This window comes from Dendrobates tinctorius, unplaced genomic scaffold (assembly GCF_039654945.1).
Source record: "Dendrobates tinctorius isolate UK_male_01 unplaced genomic scaffold, ASM3965494v1 ptg000070l, whole genome shotgun sequence".
NCBI classification, from domain to species: Eukaryota; Metazoa; Chordata; class Amphibia; order Anura; family Dendrobatidae; genus Dendrobates; species Dendrobates tinctorius.
Genome location: NW_027361738.1, coordinates 26,432,496 through 26,449,586, shown reverse-complemented (window position 1 = coordinate 26,449,586; position 17,091 = coordinate 26,432,496). Strand labels below are relative to the sequence as shown.

Genomic DNA, 17,091 nt, shown 5'->3' with positions numbered 1-17,091 from the left:
TATACCGAGAGCAAGCTGAGTTTTGAAAATATAAAATGAACCGGCTGAAAAAACACAGCAACAATTCCCAAAACTCTGTGTTTGTTGCCTTTCCAATACTTCACTATAGACTTTAAAGCAACAAAAAAAACACCATAAAGAACGCTGTGTGTGAATTTGGCCTCAAAGCGCTCACTTTGATGAATACAAGTATCTTCTCGTCCGACAAGCTGTCTTCCGAAATATAAAAATACAACTGAACAAAGATTATGTTACCCAGTTTAGGAATAAATCCAATACACTACTAGTAGTAACACTTAGCCATAATTCTGGGCACATTATATAATACAATATTAAAGGGTTGTCCTGTGATAATACCTACAATGATCGTTAATATGAACCGGTTTTTATTTGGTTCGGAATGACATATGTTTTTTTATTTGTTTGTTTGTTTTATTTAGGTTTGATTGTTTCTAAAAACAAAATTAAGGTGTGAATGTATTTTTATATCTTTCACAATAAAAAAGGATCTGATTGAAAAAAAAAAGGGTTGTCCTGTCATATAATATAGATGACCTAACCTGGGGATCAATATCAGTTTGGTGGCTGGGTGTAAACAATGAGCAAAGCTGCAGCTCCAATCAATTTGTGGCAGTCGCTGCCAAGTACTGCAGCTCTGTTCCTATTCATGGTAATGGGAGCTGTTCTGCAGCACTCAGCAGCTGCCACTACACACTGAACAGAGATTCACAGTGCAGCTCAGTGCAATGTTTTCATCTAGCGGCAGACAAAGCTGCTAGAAGCTGATCGGTGCCGGGTGTCAGACACAGGACGGATCATCAACGTCATCTGACTGTCTCCTATAACATGTTTACCATAAGCTGACGTACCGTACAGACAAGCAGATCTGAATACTCTCCCCACATATTATTATAAGCAGTCACATCTATATAGATCTGCTGGAAAGGCCCCAGAGTTCCAGTGCTTGGATGAGCGATAAATGCGGCTCCCCTTCCATCTGATAACACTGATGTTTTGAAATCTGAAAATACAGAAAAAGGACCTTATAATTTATATTAAAAGACAGTCTGTTTTTTGTTTTTTAATAGGATGTGAGAATGGCTGAACATGACCTTAGTCACCTAGTATGGCTTTCTTACTGTATTTAGGGTCTGTTAGCACAGAATGACTGTACAAAACAAGTACAGGTGCTTGGTACACCCTTGGTTGAATATTTGAGTGCACCTTCTCACCCACATGTTTTCCCCCTATTTCCACCCCCTCCCTTTTATTTCATTGTCAACTCTTAGGGTGTGTGCACACGCTGCGGATTCTGCTGCGGATCCGCAGCGGGTTTGGTCCTGCGGATCAGCAGCAGTTTCTGCTGCGGTGTACAGTACCATTATAACCTATGGAAATAGAAATCCGCAGTGCACACGTTGCGGAATTTTCCGCGTGGACTTGCTGTGGTTTCAAAACAACAGCATGTCAATTCTTTGTGCGGATTCCGCAGCGGTTTAGCACCTGCTCCATGACAGGTGTCAAACCGCAGGGGAAACCCGCAGGCTAAACCGCAGAAAATCTGCAGATAAACCGCAGGTCTTTTGATTTACACAAATCTGCGCGGAAAATTCCGCAGGACAATCCGCAGCGTGTGCACACAGCCTTAATGACAACTTTGTAAGTGAAGGGTGGGGAGAGATGGAAAACAAGTAGGTAAGAAGGTGCACTTAAATGTTTGGCCAAACCAAGGGTGCACTGAGCGCCTCTGCTTAGTTTGAGCAGTCATTCTATAATGACAGAGTTCCTTCAATACAGACAAGTGTTTTATAATTGTCCACCTGTTCTGATCTACTATTATGTTTGGCTAATAATAATTACGTCTTTAAAAGACTATTCTGATGATTTCATGAGCTTTGTCTAATAAATAAATGATGTTTTACTAGATTGCATCATTAGAGGGGTTTTCAAATGAACAAAAGGTAATCTTAGTCAATAGATCTTGGCATAATAATAAGTTCTAGCATTGGAAGGATATAAATAAAATGTTCCTGTGCTGAGATAATCTTATACATGTGCCCCTGCTGTGTACTGTGTAATGGCCGTGTCTGACCGTCCAAGAACATGGTCTGATCATAGCACAGCTCCTGGGCAGGGGAGGAAGCAAATTATTCTTTCTTTGAAGTAAAACATTGTTTCAAAACAGGCAGTGATATTTTTACCTCACAAAAAGAATCACCTGTGATCCCTGCTGTAATGTCATTTGCTTCCTCCCCTGCCCAGGAGCTGTGGTATGATCAGATCATGTTGCTGCACTGTCAGACACAGCCATTACACAGTACACAGCAGGGCCACATTTATAAGATTATCTCAGCACAAGAATATTTTATTTAAACACATCCAATTGTGGAAATTATTATTATTTCAAGATCTATTGATTAAAATTAACTACTGTTCATGGGAAAACCCCTTTATAATCTAGTGATTGTAAGCATTCACAGGTCTTCAGTTCTTAAAGCAAACTGCCATCCTGAGCCTGAAAAGTGATTATATATCACATGGTGCCTCCATTTGGGTCTTGCTGCCTCCTTTTTTCAGATTGATGTTCTTTTCCTCCTGCTTCTAAGATGGCTGCCAGTGGCACTTATTGCATCTTTCACCAGACAATGTACAGTAGTTTTTTTTCCTCCAGCACTCTAGTCCTCAGCATCAAGGTCTATCTGGTGTTTTTACTGATGTTTTAGTTACTGACTGGGCTCATGTATTTGACTATATCTTCTTCTCTGCTGCCCTCCCATCCCTCTGCCTGTCCATTATTACTAACTGAACACTGACAGCCTCGACTCCTGTTCCGCCATAGCTTGGTATTACCAGACTCCGCTAAATACCAGCTACTGCCAACAGAAACCACTCCGGGGATAGCAAGTTGTGGGAAAGTACTCAAATTCCCTTAGACATTGCTCCCTGGGTAAGGCCAGAACCAAATCTATCAGTGATACATGGGGTCACATCTTGCCAAGTTACAGAAGAGTCCAGTTCACCTACCAGCATCTGCCCTTTTTGTTACTTCTTTGGCAAACCGAGCCATCCTGTGTATGAGCGAAGATGTTGAACTGTAAGATAAAAAAAGCCTCACATCACAGCGATTCATTGATCTATAGAGAGGGAACTCTACAGCGGTATTCTGCTCAAACTTAGCACAAGCGTTCTAGAGATATTTCTGCATTAACATTGCATAATATCAGACAGAAACTAATTCTTAAACTTGAGACAATCAAAATAGGTCATGAATGGCGGATCCAGATTGGCTGACAGTTTAATGCATAGAGGGGGCACTGACCAGACGGAGGATCCACATGGTTACAACATGCCAAAATCTTTACTTTGGGAATAATCAATGTCAGAAGTGTCTGGGAGCAGTTTGTCTCCTTCTCCCCACTGGATATTCTTGTATGGTCAGCCAAGCATGATTATAGGGAGATTTGGGGAAATTGGATTCTAATTCAGTGACTCTTAACTCCCAAGAAGTCGGCAGCATCCGGCAGGCAAATTACAACTTTCCCATCTGAGTTGCCCCCTAAAGAGCTTCCATGGTCCCTAGACATTACATAGCTTGCAGGTCCTGCTAAATTTTGTACAATGACAAAAATCCCAACTTTAGAGAAGGATCACCTGGACCTGGTTATTTAAAATAAAAACAATATTGTAGTATTATTTCAACTTACATTATTTGACTTATATCTAGGCTGGGGTTGGATTTCAACTTTGGCTGTGACACAGGTTGGATGGCTGATGATCGCTGTATGCCACGGCTACATCACATCATAGTGCAAGTGAATTGGGTTGCATTGTGACCCAAAAGTTACCACAAAAAGCAAGTCACAAAGAATCCAACTGGTTCTGACTTTCTGCACCTTGCGGGTCGTAATGTGATACCCATTCACTAGCATTATGCTGTGACGTAGCAGCAGCAAACTTGTGTCGTGGTCAAAGTCGTTATGTAGCCTCATCCAAAAGGGTTTGTACCAAGATTTGAAGTTATGCCCTTTCCACAGGACAGGGAATAACTTCCTATTCTCTGGGAGTCCAAAAGCGGAGACCCCCACTAATTCTAAGAAAGTGGTCCATTAAGAACTAAGAGACTAGAGGTGCGCATGCTCGACCTCCGCTCTGTTCGGACAGTTGTCTTCGGAGCTTCCTTCTCCAGATCGGTGGTGCTCTCAGTGGTCGGACCTCCAAGCACTTGGGGAGTTATGCTATCAAAAGCATAGAGGATAACTTCACTTCTTAATACAAACCCTTTCACGGGTGTATAAAAACAGTATAGCAAAAAACGCTGACAACACCAAAAAGCTATTCCACTAGTTATATAATCCTGTAATATATAAAAATGTATGTATTGTCCGTATAACTCACTTCGAGCTCGACGGGTCTTGTGGCATGTGGCAACCACTGAAATAAGAGACTTGGAGGGAAAATGGTGCAGATAATCCAGAATGATTTGTTATAGTCAATGTCTGCTTCACTGAGCTCTGCAAAGAAACGTCTGATCCAAAGTTAAGGAGAAGCTCTCCGGCGTTTGATGGAAGTAATTCATTTGAGCTGCAAAAGTATAATAAAATATTAAATAACAGCTGTAATAAGAGAGGGCTCATTTATGTCAGGAGGATCTCCTGATCTATAGATCTGATAGGTACCACTGTATAGGCATACACTGCCATCTGTAACCCTTCACCGAGGGTGGCTCTTAAAGGGGTTGTCCACTGCTGGATAACCCCTTCTTTAATGCTAAAGTGCCCCAGGTAAAATGAACAAACATATACTCGACTCCCAGATCAGCGCCATGTCTCCTGGTGGTTGAGTGACATTGTTATTGTCGTGTTATCAGTTCAGCCAACCAGCAGTTGCTGATGGGCTGCAAACTTCACAGTTGTGTCAGGAGTGAAGGCTGCAGCCGATCAGCAGCAGCGGTCACATGACATAACAATGACGGTGTGCCAACACTGTTGGAACGGCGCTGGTCCAGTAGGTGAATATGTGTTTTTTTTTGTCTTTTGCCTGGGGTACTATAGCTTTTAAGAAGTTTTATAACAATATTTCTGTCTTGCTGCAGATAAGTCAGAGGAGCGGGAGATTAAGACAATTCATTTAATGTCATACACAGGACTATAAGGGGCAGGACGTGAGACATGGCTGATGACCCAGGATATGTAGAGAACATTTACAGTGGGGAAAAAAAGTATTTAGCCAGTCAGCAATAGTGCAAGTTACACCACTTAAAAAGATGAGAGGCGTCTGTAATTTACATCACAGGTAGACCTCAACTCTGGGAGACAAACTGAGAAAAAAAAATCCAGAAAATCACATTGTCTGTTTTTTTTTCATTTTATTTGCATATTATGGTGGAAAATAAGTATTTGGTCAGAAACAAAATGTCATCTCAATACTTTGTGATATATCCTTTGTTGGCAATGACAGAGGTCAAACGTTTTCTGTAAGTCTTCACAAGGTTGCCACACACTGTTGTTGGTATGTTGGCCCATTCCTCCATGCAGATCTCCTCTAGAGCAGTGATGTTTTTGGCTTTTCGCTTGGCAACACGGACTTTCAACTCCCTCCAAAGGTTTTCTATAGGGTTGAGATCTGGAGACTGGCTAGGCCACTCCAGGACCTTGAAATGCTTCTTACGAAGCCACTCCTTCGTTGCCCTGGCGGTGTGCTTTGGATTATTGTCATGTTGAAAGACCCAGCCACGTTTCATCTTCAATGCCCTTGCTGATGGAAGGAGGTTTGCACTCAAAATCTCACGATACATGGCCCCATTCATTCTTTCATGTACCCGGATCAGTCGTCCTGGCCCCTTTGCAGAGAAACAGCCCCAAAGCATGATGTTTCCACCACCATGCTTTACAGTAGGTATGGTGTTTGATGGATGCAACTCAGTATTCTTTTTCCTCCAAACACGACAAGTTGTGTTTCTACCAAACAGTTCCAGTTTGGTTTCATCAGACCATAGGACATTCTCCCAAAACTCCTCTGGATCATCCAAATGCTCTCTAGCAAACTTCAGACGGGCCCGGACATGTACAGGCTTAAGCAGTGGGACACGTCTGGCACTGCAGGATCTGAGTCCATGGTGGCGTAGTGTGTTACTTATGGTAGGCCTTGTTACATTGGTCCCAGCTCTCTGCAGTTCATTCACTAGGTCCCCCCGCGTGGTTCTGGGATTTTTGCTCACCGTTCTTGTGATCATTCTGACCCCACGGGGTGGGATTTTGCGTGGAGCACCAGATCGAGGGAGATTATCAATGGTCTTGTATGTCTTCCATTTTCTAATTATTGCTCCCACAGTTGATTTCTTCACTCCAAGCTGGTTGGCTATTGCAGATTCAGTCTTCCCAGCCTGGTGCAGGGCTACAATTTTGTTTCTGGTGTCCTTTGACAGCTCTTTGGTCTTCACCATAGTGGAGTTTGGAGTCAGACTGTTTGAGGGTGTACACAGGTGTCTTTTTATACTGATAACAAGTTTAAACAGGTGCCATTACTACAGGTAATGAGTGGAGGAAAGAGGAGACTCTTAAAGAAGAAGTTACAGGTCTGTGAGAGCCAGAAATCTTGATTGCTTGTTTCTGACCAAATACTTATTTTCCACCATAATATGTAAATAAAATGAAAAAAAAACAGACAATGTGATTTTCTGGATTTTTTTTTCTCAGTTTGTCTCCCATAGTTGAGGTCTATCTATGATGTAAATTACAGGCGCCTCTCATCTTTTTAAGTGGTGGAACTTGCACTATTGCTGACTGACTAAATACTTTTTTTCCCCACTGTATTTTTATATGTATTATATAGCTTCAATTGTAATGTGAGACAAAAAAAGTATCAGATGAAAAGAAGAAATTAAGGGAGGAATTGTTTGTATTCTTACATTTTTTTGTGAATTTTCTAGAGTTCTTATAAGATGTTGATTTATTTTTATGCTTAGTAAGCATTGGTAATCTATCAAATGTCTGCACCACATTTATATTCCACCAGTAGATGGTCATAGTCTTACCTCTCTTTTGAAGCTGATAAGGAGTAGCTGACATGAAGACCTTTAGCTTTTGCTTTGACATTTAAAACCAAAGGTTCCTTCATGTCTTCAACCAGACAGCATAAAGTTAAGTCATTTATTTCATCCTAAATAAAAAAATAAGTAAAGTTGGTTAGCGGCAAACAAACCTAAGGAACGTTCACATTGAGTTGTTTGACAATGATTTTGGATCCATTTCAAAATCTGCATAAAACCTATTTCCAATACATTTTGAATACCCTTACTGCTAATTTAATTGTAAATCCACTTTTCTCTAGTGACTTATTTTAGAGATTTATTTCTAGCAAGGTTTTCAAAGCCTAGCCGTGAAAAAAGGATAAGTGGCAGCGGAAAAAATAAGTGACAGGTCATTTCTTTAATGTGATCCCCATGGAATCTGCTACAAACGTGACACCGTCAAATAAAACATGGCAAAACAATATGAGGGGAAAAAAATCAAAAACGTCTTCAAAAACTTATCAAAAAACACTGAACTAATGTAAGGAAAATATCTATATACATACGGAATATACAGTATATGTGGCGTTTAAGGCTTTGTCAAGGTTTGGCTTGAAGGTCTTTAGTCATTCTTTGTGACTGCAGACTTGTGAATCATCACAACTTGTACTGTCAGAATTTGCCAGTATTGAAAGTATGCGATATGCATACTCCTGGTCACATTCTGACTAGACATTTGCGGCTTTGCTCGATTCACTTGCATGTCTAGTCGGCATGTGCATAGAAGTATGCATATCGCCAGGGCCGGCCCGAACGTATAGGCGAACTAGGCGGCCGCCTAGGGCGCCGACCCAAAGGGGACGCCAGAGAAAAAATAGAAAAAATTATAAAAAATCTTTTCAAAAGGCAAAAAGTTTTAGGTATGGAAAGAAAAGTGTACATATTTAAGGGCAAATATGACGCAAGAGAGGTTGGTTGGGTTGGCAACAATTTCAATAGAATCTGAAGTTGCTAAACAAATTAATCTCGGTGACTTAGTGTCATCCTTTTAAAAAAAAAAAGGCAAGGAAACAAAAATTTTAATTACCTATGGTCGTTTTTGTTTTGTGTTATTGATTACTTTGTATATATTTGTCCTATACAACTTCTCAGAAGATTAAAGCATTAGGAGAGAGTTAATTAATCATTGTTGTTGTGGTTTATTTTGCTCCTAAATTTATATCCCAAGTTTTCATCTACTGCTAAGAATAGTAGGGGCGCAACAAAATAGTTTCGCCTAGGGCGCCGTAATCTCTCGGGCCGGCCCTGCATATTGCATACTTGCGATCACATGACTGCCAGCTACCATCACTGGAGAATCCTTACAGCGCACACTGTGCGTACATAGAGTCACTGCAGATTTTCATGCCAAACCTCGACAAAGCCCTTTGATGACCCGTGATCTAATGGTTATGTGGGCAGCAAGGGAGAGACAAAGGGATTGTTTTGGATTTCAGCATGAATAATCCATGACTCCTCCAGGAGATAAGAACTACTATAAGTGTCTGGCTAAGGCCGGGTTCAGATGGCTGTGCTAAAATTTGGGCCCGTCTCATCTACAATTTGAGGACGTCACTGGCTCTGAGTCTAGCTCCGTGTGCTTGTCCACATAACGGATGAGTGCAGGAGCTAGTTACATGCACTAGTCTTGTCAATAAATCACACAACAGTAGTGCATGCTGAGATTTTCTTTCCAAGCAAACAGTTGGTCCGTGTAAATACAGGCAATGAGGGTAAACGTCAAAGAGATACATACTGCACATAAAACCTCTCCTAGCGAGATGGCGCCCACCCGAACATGCGCTTTGGCGGTCTGCCTTCGTCTAGCGGCTATTAGTTGCATGTATTGTTTTTACCATACCCTCATTGTCTGTATTAATCCAGTTCCCCTTTTCGCTTATTGTGTGCCTTACCTTATGGCATAATTACTCAGGGATGTGCGTCTGTCTACACTATATTTCAACTAATAAAAATAGCTCATGAAAGGAATTAGCATAATTAGAAGGTACAAACAAACATGTGGTATACTAGTATATCATAGAAAATGCTAATATAAGTATAAGACTAAATCAGGACTGATCGTTCTACATAGCATGACCAGGGGAAGGAGAAACAATGATCAAGGAGTCCCATATAGAGTAAAAAAAAAAATATCACATCTTAAATAGTAGAACAGACACGGGGAAACGTGGACAAATAGCATGCACAAAAACACACATAAGATACGTGCATAGGCCACACAGGGCAAGGAGCTAACATATCCCACAATAATAAGGTATTAGTAATGAAGCATATATTGCAAATTGAGAACATGTAAGGGAACCCTGCAATGGCCATCTACCTTAAATTCACTTCTCCTTTGGTCATCTGTATATGCTGATACCCAGTCCTACATATACCATCTGACTTCTATTGCAGGGTTCCCTTACATGAGCTAGGGGTAAAAGCTATGAGTGTTAGGGGCACTGTACAAATTGCATTAAGTTAATAGTATTTACAAAAATGGTTACCTACCACTGAATAGCTTTCCAGCATCACACACACTTCAACCTCTTCATTAGGTCCTAATAAGCCATGTGTTGGAGTTACGGATACTGACAAGGCGGCAGGAAGGCTAACTGGAAACTGCAGAAAATAGAGGTCATTAGATGAAACAGTTATGTAGACAACATGTACTAGGTCCACCTAAAGTATCACAGTTCTGCTTCAACATGTAAAAAGACAGTAAAATATTTTGCATTTCTTGCATTTCCCATCATTTTAACCCTTTGTCGCCATAGCCTATTTACATTTTTGCATTTTCATTTTTTTCCTTTCTTTCTTCCAGGAGCTTTAACTATGGTATTTTTTTTTTCTTCTGACATAGCCGATTTAGGACATACCGTATTTTTTGCAGGGCGAGTTACATTTTTTAAATTTCACAATTCATTTTACCAATATGTTGAAATACATGAAAAAAATTAAAAATTTCAAGAGCGTTGAAATTGTGAGTTTTGCTTTACAGTATTCAGTGGGCGGTAAGGATTATTTGGTGACATAATTCTCCGCACAATTTCAGTGAATACAAACTTTTAAAGTTCTTTATATTTTAGTTGCCGAAAAAAAAAAAATCTGAAATTTGTAGAAATAAAAAAGTAAAAAATTTTTGTTGTCTGGCAAGCTGATGTTTTTGTTGATGCCATTTTGAGGTCCTTTATTTATAGCATTTTTATGGGGGAGGTGCAGTGATAAAAAAAAAAAACAGCAGCTCTAGCATTTTGATTTTATTGTTTATTTGTTCTACAGCATTACCATTAAGGGTTAAATTACTTTATATTTTGTGAGATTAGACGTTTGCGGATGTAGTGATACCAAACATGATTTTGTTTATTTTTGCATTTCTTTATTGTTAATGGGACAAAATGCTCTCCCATTACCCGCACCTGACAGCTGTCATACATGTACAATAGATGGGTTACGATTAACAGCTCAACATATTGGCTGTAAATGTAATGTTATAGCTAAAGCTAAGGCAATGTCGGCTACTCACAATTAAAAAAAAAAGTTAAAAATGCTGCAAAATAAATACAAATATCAATTCTTACATTACTTTTCCCCTAGCTCTCTTGTTCCAATGCTTCCTGTGTCTCTCATCAATCTCTGTATTTCATGTTTGGTCTGGTTGGGCAAGTGACCACTATAGCCAATCACTGACTGTAGCAGCACAATGATCACTGCTGCAGTCAGTGCTTGGCTGCATAGGTAATATATCTGTACTGAGACGGGAGCACAGAGACAACTCTGCACTTTCCGTCTGGTCCACATGAATTTACAGCCCTATTTTTGACCTGCTATAGTAGAAAGAAAAAGTGTTTTACCTCTTGCCAGGAAAACTTTGCCGGGAGCTGTCCCTGGTTAAGCATTTTTATAGTTGACTGTGCTTGGACTCCTACATAGATCTCATTGAACACCAAGGAACTGGTCAGAAGGCAAACCTGAGGCACCTGGACATTCGCCGTGACAGGGAGATAGCTAGAACAAATGGACCAGGTAAAACAACCAGTGGGCAACTCACCTGGAAATTTCAGCTAAAACGACAAAGATACAATACATAGCACAAAATGGAAGTATAGTCACTGCACTTTCAGATAACTCCATATTTTTGATAAAAAATGCCAATCTAAAGATCACTTTATTTCAAATTTATTTTACTACCTGTGAAAAATTGCTCCGATGTGCCAGTAACTAGGTGCCAATCCCATTTGTCTAACTTGCTATCCACAGCTTACTGGAAGGTGTAATCCCTCACTAGCAGCAGATACGGTTACAAGTGCAGATAAGTCTTTGTCTCTCCGTTGCTACTTGCCTGTTTGCCACACACTATATATTATTGGGAGAGAAGCGGGCTTTCAGTTCAGAGCAGGCAAACTATTGGAAATGGCAAGAGTGATGAATGCTGGAAACAACGTTACAGCACATATAGTGCTGGAAGAATGTGGATGAAGAAGACTCACCCACTTCAAAAAAGAGTGTATGGCCAATTCCAGAGCATGAGAATTGGGATAGTTCTTGGAAAATTCGACTGGTTAAATGCACAAAAAATCATTTTGACCTTGTGTGAGATGAGAGAAGCACTAGAATGGGCTTCTAGAGATTATGTGTGATATGTCAGGTAGACATTAACTCCTACATTGGTGAAATATTGACAGTGCTTAGCACATTAGTGCAGGCCATTAAATCCAAGAAATTGGTGAACTCTAAGTGTTTAATTCTTACCTTCCTTCACCATTTTCTACTTCCAGCTCCAGCACCGTCTCCAACCTCTGACACATCGATGGCTTAAATAGCACAGAGACCTCCCGTGTACCTAGAGGAGGCAACACACCACTCTCCGGAGAAATGGAGAATCTTGATTTCTATTATAACACAATTATAACTATGTATTATTTCCATTTAGAAGATAAAAAAAGATACAGTCCTTAGATTCAGTGGAAAGACTTGTACATGTATGACATGCTCTAAGAATCTAGATCAAGGAGGAGATCCCCACAGGACTCTACAAGTAATTCATTGCCTAAAGGTCACACATTTTCCTTCTTCTTGGGTTTTATAACATTTGTCACTACACATAAATCTAGGAGTAGTCCAAGAGAAAAATCCTGCAATCTGCTGCAAACTACATGAAACTTTCATGGTGTGGTGTAAAATCTGAATACGTGTATGAGCCGTATGGAGAGAGCCAGACAGACCCCATGCACACAGGCTGAAAAGTGGCACCCAGATCACTACATTACAGAGCCACAGAAGTGCCACCACATGATGCCTCGGTAATGTATTACGGAGATGTTCTACCCTAATAGAGAAGCTTACCTCCTCTCCTCTCGCTTCTATACAAGCTTTACTCTCTTGAATTTTCCACTTTGCTGCCAAGGGACTCATGTTTTCAATAGTAAATTTGCTGAGTGTTTTATTACCCAGTTTCATGAGCCCCAGGTAAAGAGATGGAATTGTGATATCTATCAGTGGCCCCTGTCAGGGAAAGCAAAAGAAGTTTTTACGTATGAAGTTAAACCAACTAAGCAAGTTAAATGGCAGACTTTGTCAGAATGACAGGTAATTTTCATAAGACCATGTGCTTGCATAAACGGTATAGATAAAACACGGTGTTTCATGGTTAAAGGGTATCAATCATTTTATGTTTTGTATATGCTACTCTACTTCGTACATGATGCAGAGCAGTGAGGTCTCGCTCCCAAGACCTCCTCACCAATGGCTTTAAAGACTGCTCAAATGCGTTCACCTCCTACATGAGCGTACGAACAGAGAGAGGTGTACAGACCAATATTCTTACTATTGAAGAGAATCTGTCAACAGAATCTCACACCCCTACATATTTATATGTGTATGTAGCTTTTTCAAAGACAATTCCAGCAATACCTTTACAATGCCAATTCATTCCTCCGTTACTGAGAAATCAGAGTTTGAATTGATATGCAAAGGCTATGGTAGATCTGAAGACTGTGTCACTCCAGCTCCATTCCTCAGCCCACACAGAAACCTCCTGCTTGACTGACGCTCCTTTGCCTGAAGTTGCACATCATAGAGGGTGGAGCAGGAGGAGATCGCGCTGGGCAGGGAACAGAGCTGGAGTGACACAGTCTTCAGATCTACCATAGCCATTTGCTATCAATTGAAACGATGATTTATGAGTAATGGAGGAATGAACCGGTCATGAAAAGGTATCGTTGGATTTTTCTTTGAAAGAGTTTGTAACAAATAACACAACAATAGATAAAAAAATATTAATTATTACAATAGTAATCTAGGTTGAATAATTATATATCCTATATAAAAAGATCAATCGTTGTGTCAAGAGAAATGGATAACCATTCAAAAATGTTGAAGCCAAAAAGGGGGTTATTACTTGGACTGGTAAGATAATAGAAGACAATAAATTCAATTTAATTCACTTTATTGTCTTCTATTACCTTACCAGTCCAAGTAATAACCAACTTTTTGGATTCAATCTTGCCTTTGAAAGAGCAACATTGCACATATAATTAGTTTGGGGGGTGAAATCCCGCTGACAGATTCCCTTTAAACTTGTCTGTGCGTTCATGCAGGGCGCAGTTCTTTGAGCCGTCAGTGACCGGGCCCCCCCACCGATCTACAGCACACTTAAGAGGGGAATAGCATATAAGTAAAAATTAACATGATTGATACTCTTTACTAAAAGCAGAAAACAACAACAAGCAGCATCTTCTCATTATATGTCACAGTGATTACTATAATAGGAGTATGTGACCCCTCACTCTTGTGGTATAGGGCAGGTTTGCATTTGCTCTTTTAAGTCTGTGCTAATCACACCTGAGCCACTTTTTGATGATAACATTCAGGAGTAGTATAATGTAAATATTGTATTCTGCATGGTATCCGTAGTTTTAGTATATGATTCTGCATGGAATAGCAAAGTCTACCACAATATTCCTTAGGGCTCATACTCACATGCGAGAAACTTGGACAAGTCTCGCACGTCAATACCCGGCACTGCCACCGGCACTCAGGAGCGGAGCGTTCAGCTGCACAGAAATACATGCGAGATGTCCGAGTTTCTCGCATGTGAGTGTGAGCCCTTACAGTGATAAAAATATGCCAACATATGCCAAAAGATATTCTTTTGGAATAGAGTCAGTGAGGTCCTATGGATACATTCAGGGGATATACTGAGGGATTTCCGGAGCTTACAACAAATATAATGCAATGGCAAAATTGAACTGTTGGATACTAAGGGACGACAAATAAAAATGGAAAGGTTTTATCCAGTGTAAACTTTAGTTTGGCACCATGTTTAACGCAGTTATGTGTAATATGCCAGATGAATAGTACAATAGTACAAACCTTAAATGTGGCCTCCACGGGCAAAGCCACCGGCTCAGAAGAGTGTAGTATGTGACACTTCACAGTCTCACTGGTGAACCCAATTTTCAGTCCAGTGAACATCAATTCAAATTCACAGAATTTACCACATTCTGAAAAGACATTTCTATGTCAGCTACAAGGGAGCGAAAATCAAATCAGAAGCCCCAGGATAGGACCTATACATACATGCTGCATAACAAGGGCTACGGGAAATCATTTCAACAAAACGTAAATGTTGGTGCAAATGAAAGTCAAAGACTCTCTGGCCTTTTATACAAAAACACCAGAAGTTCTCAATGTTTTTTATAGGATGTGCATGGACTTTTTCAACATTCTAAAATGAGGAATAAACATCCCATTTTTGAAATCAGGGGACTTGCAAATATATTCACTTTTCAAGGGAGTTTAGCAGCAGGATAGGTGATCAATGTGTGATCAATGGGGGTCCCACCTCTGAGGCCTACCCGATCACTGAACCTGCTGTAAAAGGTGGTAAGGATTAAATAAAGTATCATGGTCTCGAAATCTGGTTGCTGTCCCACTTATTGTCCATAAGGCTGACAGAGATATCCAAGTATTACACCATCTCTGTTACAATGCTGATTGGGCACAGGGCTCACATGACATGACAACCACATGTGAGCCCCTGGAACGCGAGTGCCGACACCGCTGGAACAGCGCCAGCTTGGAAGGAGAGTATAGTAGTTTAATGGTGGAAAACATGGTAAATGAGAAGGAGTTGTCCTAGTAGTTGACAACACCTTTAATTCAAGGGGAAATTATCAGACATTTGTCTCTGGGGTTGTATACTTCTTTCCTTGTGTGACATAGTCCAATCATAAGCAAGCAGGAACAATTGAGATGCAAAAATAACCCCCCCCCCACAATACCTTAGAACAGGTTTCTCAGTGTGAGACAGGTAATAACGGACAGCCTGCTCTTTTTACTGGTCTATCTGCAGAGTGAGTACAACTAGAGCATAGCTTAACATCTTTCACCTCACGACAGTCAAGGAGGTAGGGAGGGGATGCTGCAGAACTGACAGCACTGGTAGTGGAGAGCTGCAGACATGTTTGTATGAGACAAAACTCTCCTGTACTGCCCCTCCCGTCAGTCTGACTGTTGTGAGATGAAAGCTGACATATGCATGTAATCACCATCATCTCTGCTCTATTGTTGGCACAGTTTAATCACACACAGTTCTGCAGTGAGATCAGTATCAGAGAAGACTCTCTGTTATTACATGTCTCATACTGGAGAAAACCTGTTCTAACCCATTGTTTGTTCGAGTATTTTTGCCGTTGTATGATGCTGCCTGCTTTTGACTGGGCAAGGTCATACAGAGGAAGAAGTACACTCCCTCTGGTAATGCCCCCTTGAATTTAACATAAATTAAAACCTAAACTATATAAGCTAAAATCTCCCCAATTAACAAAATAAGTAAAAAAAATTAAAAAGACATTTTACTCATCTTTGCAGCTACTATTCCATGATGTGGTCAGTTTAATATGCTCAAATTGGTGAAAGGTCCTGTTTAATCCTGACTGCTGGTTGGAGGAATGGGGATCTTTTCACCATTCTATTGATTGATAGGAATCCAAGTGATAGGATCCCCAGCAATTAGACACTTATATCTTACATAGTGTACAGATTGTTTCCAAGGAACTCGGTCACCAGAACCTGTTGAGTGTGCTCAGTAACTACATTCCAGGAGACGTGTTAATACCCAAAATCCCACTCAACCCTCTCCTACCAATTGATTTCCCTACAACAGTTAGTTACTACAGTTACAACGTTGCGGATTCGTGTGTGGATTTTTCCACGCGGAATCTGCAGGTCAAAATACCCGTGTTTTTACTGCGGATTTCCTGCGGATTTTATGTGGATTTAGTGCGGATTTCGCATGCGTTTTTACACCTGCGGATTCCTATAATGGAATGAGTGTCAAAACACTGCAGAATCCGCCCAAAGAATTGACATGCTGCGGAATATAAACCGCTGCGTTTCGGCACGGAGCATGTGCACAGCGTTTTTTTTCCCATAGGATAACATGTACATCACTAGTGCATCTGCAGCGGATCCGCAGGGCCAAATCCTCTGCAAATCCGCACACGAATCCGCAACGTGTGCACATACCCAAAGTTGCTCAGCTCACTCCCTCTGAGCTCCTGAGCCGTTACCAGTGCTGTAAAATAACTAGCCCCCCACACCTCCATTGGGAGCTTCCAGATGTTCTTCTAACCATGGCTCTCACTTTCCTAAGGCTACTTTCACATTTCCGTTTTGAAGCATCAGGCGCGATGTGGCGAAAAATAGAAAAACCGGATCCGGCGCCTGCTGCCACTGGATCCGGCTTTTTTCCCATAGACTTACATTATTGCCGCATTGCGCCTGATGGCCATGCGGCGTGTCCAGCTTTAGCCGGAAACGGCAAAAAATGCCTGTCCGGTGTCTGCAAAAAAAACGTTCCATGCAACGTTTTTTGACAGCGCCGGACCGCTTTTTTGCAGAGCGCATGCGCGAAGATTCTCTTTCCCTCTCCTGCAACGTATCCAGCAAAAACAGATGATCCGGCGGGCTGCGGCTCCTACCGGATCAGGTTTGACAACTTTTCGCCGCAGCCCGCCGGATTTAAAATCCGGAAA

General features: G+C 40.9%; 1 protein-coding gene across 2 annotated transcripts in view; it reads right to left on the bottom strand.

Annotated features, from left to right (window-relative positions):
• Positions 1 to 17,091, bottom strand: part of DLEC1 (DLEC1 cilia and flagella associated protein) — a 121,817-nt gene that overhangs the window by 36,915 nt on the left and 67,811 nt on the right. For both annotated transcript variants that reach the window (XM_073581481.1, XM_073581480.1), the window contains 9 exons: positions 14,426 to 14,556; positions 12,398 to 12,556; positions 11,804 to 11,943; positions 10,906 to 11,059; positions 9,563 to 9,673; positions 7,034 to 7,158; positions 4,396 to 4,581; positions 3,025 to 3,092; positions 870 to 1,021 (listed from right to left, as the gene is read on the bottom strand). In XM_073581481.1, coding sequence (XP_073437582.1) covers positions 870 to 1,021; positions 3,025 to 3,092; positions 4,396 to 4,581; positions 7,034 to 7,158; positions 9,563 to 9,673; positions 10,906 to 11,059; positions 11,804 to 11,943; positions 12,398 to 12,556; positions 14,426 to 14,556 — 1,226 coding nt within the window. The remainder of the gene's footprint in view (positions 1 to 869; positions 1,022 to 3,024; positions 3,093 to 4,395; positions 4,582 to 7,033; positions 7,159 to 9,562; positions 9,674 to 10,905; positions 11,060 to 11,803; positions 11,944 to 12,397; positions 12,557 to 14,425; positions 14,557 to 17,091) is intronic.